Genomic DNA, 5,551 nt, shown 5'->3' with positions numbered 1-5,551 from the left:
TGATATTTGAATTTGCTCACATGGCCTTGATTCAACGGACTTGACTGAAGATTACGTACCGCCATCTTGGCTTTGTTTGGAATACAACGTATTTCTTTTAGACAAAGAAAACTGGTTAGCTTGCTTTATAATTTAAAATAACAAATAGCAATATTAAAATTATACATAAAATAAAACATATCAAAACCCTTTATACATCAAAAATATACTATTTACTCATAAAGAGCATATTACAATATATTAAGTTAGAGACTTTTTATAAGAACTAATGTTAAATCTACAATAATTTAAAAAACAGCCTATGTGTACTGAAACAGAATTACGTTTAGTTTTAACAAAATGGATATTGGCCCTTCTTTTACCAATGTACAGAAATAATAATAATCTTAATTGATTCTGGGATTGATCCCTTTAGAATAATTTACAGGCGTCTAAATTAGGCTTTGGAGCCTTAGAGTAAATTACAAAATAGAGATGAAATTATAAGATTTCATAAAATAAAATAATACAATGAATTTCACGATACTTTATCATCACGATCTTCATTTTTGGTTAGTTATTACTCATGTTTGAGAAATTTGATTTTTTTTTTTTTTAAGTCTTTCAATAGACTATTGATATATAGTCAGTAATATTAAAACAATATTGTTAACAAAGTACTATTTTTTTCGTATTTGCTTATATTTACATTAATTTATGAAATTTTGTTACTTACGCAAGATTAAATTTGAAATTGAACTGCCAGGTACTGTAAGGACCAGCGGGAGCTTTTCCATTCTCGTCCAGGAAAGTTAGCCCCAATTGGATAATACGGAGAAGGTCCACATTGCATCTTAGAAGCTGATACTGATAGTCGGCTGTACTTCGGAACTCACCGATAGGCCTAGCCACCACTCCAGGAAATTCGGTATCCTTAAAAAAAAAAAATTTACCATTAAATAAAATTAATCCTTTAAAAGATTAAAAATGTCATTCATATACTTTTGTCAACTGATACCTAAAGAAAAAAAGCTTTTTTATTATAGGAAAGGCAAAAGATCGGATTTTCTTTTTAATTATACAACCTACAGCAAATAGTAAATGAGAAAATAATAAAAATACAAAACAGAAGTAGTCATTTTATTTAAAAGCTTTAATATCAAATTGAAGCTTTAAACATAATTTGTACATACTTTACAAGAATATACAAGGCTGAACTAAATGTAATCAATATTACATTATTTACCACTTTAAATAGCGAAAAAAAAAGACAGCCACATTAAAAGCGCCAAAAATATAACATTCTAATAAAACATGCAATATAAACTGAAAGAACAAAGTTGAAACAACAGATGACACAATTATAACAAAACACTTTTAAGCAGACGGTGAGACATGATGAGTATAGCAATAACAAGATTACAGTAACTATGGCTAATGGACACGATACAAAGAGACCTTAATTGTTATTTTACAGACTAACCACTTCTGTGTTTAAACAAATAGCTAATTGTCAATCTCAGAAATGAAGTGGAACCTGTTCTAGAAAAAAAATCTTAAGTGGTCCTAGGAAATAACCAGTTACTTTATTTAAAAAGGAATGATAATAAAATAAAAAACATTTTGGTTTACAATAGAAAATAGCATTAGAAAAAAAACAAAACATTAACCCCTTAACTTGTATGCTCAAGTTAAGTCGAGCGTGCTAAACAGGCCAAACTGTGCACACTCGAAAAAGGTAATTCAAGCGATATTGTATTTTATGCTGTTTTGTTTTGTTTTTTCACACTCGAAAATTGAAAATAACAATGTGATAATAATAAAATAAATAACAATGTTTTATTGTCTGTAATAATCAGCTATATATAGCTTCAGGCTATGTTTATATAGGGAGCTAGGTATTATGACGGATATCCAAAATTAAAATAAAACTTTAGATTATTTTTGTATTTTTTAAATTTTTTTACCAAAACAATGTTCTAAATTTTGTTTTTTTTACACAACAAAAAATTTTTTTTTGTCATTTTTATTTCTTAAAAAAAACTGCGTTAAGTGGTTAAAAACATCGTTCTAAAATATTAGCTATTTTATACTGGATAAGAGACCCCTACACGGACATTAAAAATGACAGTAAAACCAAAGATGGACGTTCAGATTGATCATTCAAAATTTGAAGTAGAGGGGAATGCCTTGTTCATATGTTAGGTCGGTTGGTACTCTTGTCTGCTTACTACTCCACAGAAGGCCGTCAAAAAAGCATGTTCAAGATTTTTAGCGATCTTATGAAATGAGTAAGGATCGACTGCGTCAGGGGATTAGCCCTGAACACTGACACAGGTAGAGGAGAAATAAGTAGGGTTAGAAGATAGGAAACAGTTCTAGTTGCAGGAATGAACCTGACTGACTAGAAATGAAGACTGGAAACAGTACTGGTTGCTGCGGTGAGGTCATATCTAATATTCTCATGGTAGTTCACTGAGTTATTTTGGTATTCTTTCTTTATTGTTCTAATCAACATCGCTAAGCAGTGCATATAAAAATTCTTAATATACGAAAATAACAATATGTTTCGACAAAAGAACCTTATTTATAAACATAATAGATTCAAAGGCGTTAAACATAAAATATAATGATAAGGTCCACAATACTAATGAACAACACTGAAACAATCATCAACATTAAGATAGTTAAATAACTTATTCAAGAATCAAATAACACTTTTAGAAGTTTTACAAATTTTTAAATCAAATAGGATATTTTTGTGTTTGCTAGTTGTGCAGTAGATGACTTTATAACCTATTCCAGTTCTTCTCTTGTGCACTCGATTATGGAATTTCCTATGGAAAGAGATATTTTCACTGAAGAATTTTCATTAAAAAAAAACAAAAAAAAAAACAGCTAACTAATTTTTTTTAATCTGTAACATCTTGAAGGCATAAATTACTAGACTGTCAAAAAAAAAGTTGAGTTAAAATGATTTTTTACAATTTATACAGAACAGTACAGAAAATTAAACAAACTAAAAAAAACAAAATAGTTTGATTGTTCAATTTTTTTCAGTCGTTGGTAATAGAAGACATTCAAACCATATTTACAACTATATAAGTTAAATAAAATAATAAACACTATAGAGAAAATAAAAAATGAAACAAAACAAAGTACAATAACTCCTCTAAGAATCAATTATCATAATTTGACAATTTAGCTGTTGGTATCCTCTGTCGTGATGACAGCAAAAATGTTTCAATTCTGATGATAAATTATTATAGTAAATTAAATTCTTAAACAATTATGTTATTTATGTTTATTCGATTTTCTGTAACGATTGCAAACATCAAAACGCACACAAAATTATTAGCAGTATTTAGAGATTTACACCTAAAGGATACATCGGGTTGAAAACTCACAAATATAAAATATATTTAAAATTATACTTCTAACAAGAATCCTTGATTTAAAAATATCTCAATTTAATTGGAAATTCCAGAGTAAAGTGCGATGGAGGAGAATTAGAAGAGGTCGACTTCAGAACCAACAGAAAATTTCTTCACCATGACTAAGACCTGACAAGTTTCATTTCGAAATTCATAAAACTATTGAAAAAATATGGAATGTTAATTGAGTACAAACATACATTAATATAAAATAAACATAATGATTTATTACATCAAAGTACAGACATAGTGAATGGAGGAGCCATATAAATCTTATATCTAAAAAATTAACAATTAACAAATTCTACGGAGCTTTAAGAATGATATGCTAAAATGCACAACATGCTAACAAGCTTCAACAAAATAAGTATAAAAAAAAAAAAAAAGAAAAAAATGAAGGATGTATACACAGAACTGAGATCATTGATTACATTTCATGAAACAAAAAACACACAATTTTTTTTTTTCTTCCTCTAACAGCAACAAAAACATTCACTATTCACAAGAATTTATTCATAAGATCCTGCGTATTTACAGGGTGAGTCGGTTTATAGCAGAAAAATTTTAGATGTATGTTTCCGTTTCCAATTTCTAACATAGAAGTTAGTACATTTCCGAAAGTTTGGACCATTTATAGGCAAAGGAGTTGACAACAGGTCTAAACAACCTTGGAACTGCAGTAGCGCAGCTGCAGGTTCCAAATCAGGCTTGAGGGGAGGAAAGGAGAGGATTGACTTTTGCTTCGTGGCAGTCCCAAGGAATGACAACTTGACCATCCCATGGTAAGAATACGTTAATTACATCTAAATACCCCCTTCCTCCCCCCCCCCATTTGTCATAAATAAATATAGTGCAATAAAATAAGATTCTCTATAATTCTTGAGAAATTATGGAAGAAAATGGGTAGTTCGATATATTTTTACTTTACATCATAATGGATCTAATAAATCTGGAATTATATTAAAATGGGCGGCAGAAAGAATATACACTCCTTAATTTAAATTTTAACCTATTTATTAACACGACCTATCTCTACCCCATTAAACAACCAATTTATTAACACGACCTATCTCTAGCTTATTCCCAAATAGTCAATTTATTAAAACACTCATAATTTTTTTTTTTCTCGGCACCTTATATTATTAATAGCCTTTCCTACGTTCATTTCGCCTGTTATTTTTATCTATAGACACCTATCCTCTACAATTAATTTGGTTTCCTCATCTTTATCACTCATTTATTTAGCTCAACTTTATATTTCTAAAATTTTCTGATCTTTATATCATTTAATTTGTATAGTTCTTACCTCTGTAATAATATATTTTATCTTCTATTATTATCAATCATCTATCTACTTAATTTATTGTTATATATATGTCCAAGTTTGATCATTATTATTCCATTTTTATTTTTATGTTTCTGTAAGTTATGGTTGTTATCTCATTTTTTTTATTTTATTTTTTTTTTATTTTAGCGCTTATAACCTGAAATTCAGGTAGAAACGTAGGCACAAATAAAAAAGTTTTGTTTACTTATGTATTTTTGCTGACTGCACCCCCTCATTATTAATACCCCATTTTTCAAATATTATTTTTTGTTCTGTAGGTTCTGATCTTGTTAAGAACTACGGAGCTGATGAGCTGGAGAATATAATTAGAATTTTTCAAAAGGATTAAGAAGGAAAAAAGGTTAAGATCTAACATTATATTAAAAGAAATTCATAAGGAACACTTTACTTAAGATCTTCACAATTTAGCTTCTCTCAATACAATTTTTTATATTATAAATGCTTCTTGTATTTATATAAATTTCTAAGGAGCTAAAACTTTTTTAGGGAAAAGAGTGTTAATAAAATGAAAATTTTGCTGTGGGAAACTTAAGGCATGTGTTTAATGGAAACCTTTAATAAGGAGTTCCTTAGTGACATTCATAAAAATGTCCTTGAATATGATGTTTGCATGATTTTAAAAGATGATATACTATCACATTATATCTTTGAATATTTATATATTTTATCGATCTTCCAGTATTATTTTTATGGTTTCTTTCTTTGATCTCACTTAAATTTTTAAATTTGTTTCGTGTTTTGGAATGATAATGTTGAGATTTGTCATTATTTTATAACCTACACCTATATA

General features: G+C 28.3%; 1 protein-coding gene across 5 annotated transcripts in view; it reads right to left on the bottom strand.

Moving 5' to 3' along the window:
- Positions 1-5,551, bottom strand: part of Pop2 (CCR4-NOT transcription complex subunit Pop2) — a 43,628-nt gene that overhangs the window by 17,905 nt on the left and 20,172 nt on the right. For all 5 annotated transcript variants that reach the window (XM_067052436.1, XM_067052435.1, XM_014431751.2 and 2 more), the window contains one exon: positions 716-912. In XM_067052436.1, coding sequence (XP_066908537.1) covers positions 716-912 — 197 coding nt within the window. The remainder of the gene's footprint in view (positions 1-715; positions 913-5,551) is intronic.

The sequence above is a fragment of the Halyomorpha halys genome, unplaced genomic scaffold (assembly GCF_000696795.3).
Source record: "Halyomorpha halys isolate HHAL.00 unplaced genomic scaffold, Hhal_1.1 Scaffold1.1, whole genome shotgun sequence".
Taxonomy (NCBI): Eukaryota; Metazoa; Arthropoda; class Insecta; order Hemiptera; family Pentatomidae; genus Halyomorpha; species Halyomorpha halys.
Note: the sequence above shows the minus strand (reverse complement) of the source record. Positions and strands in the feature narration are given on the sequence as shown.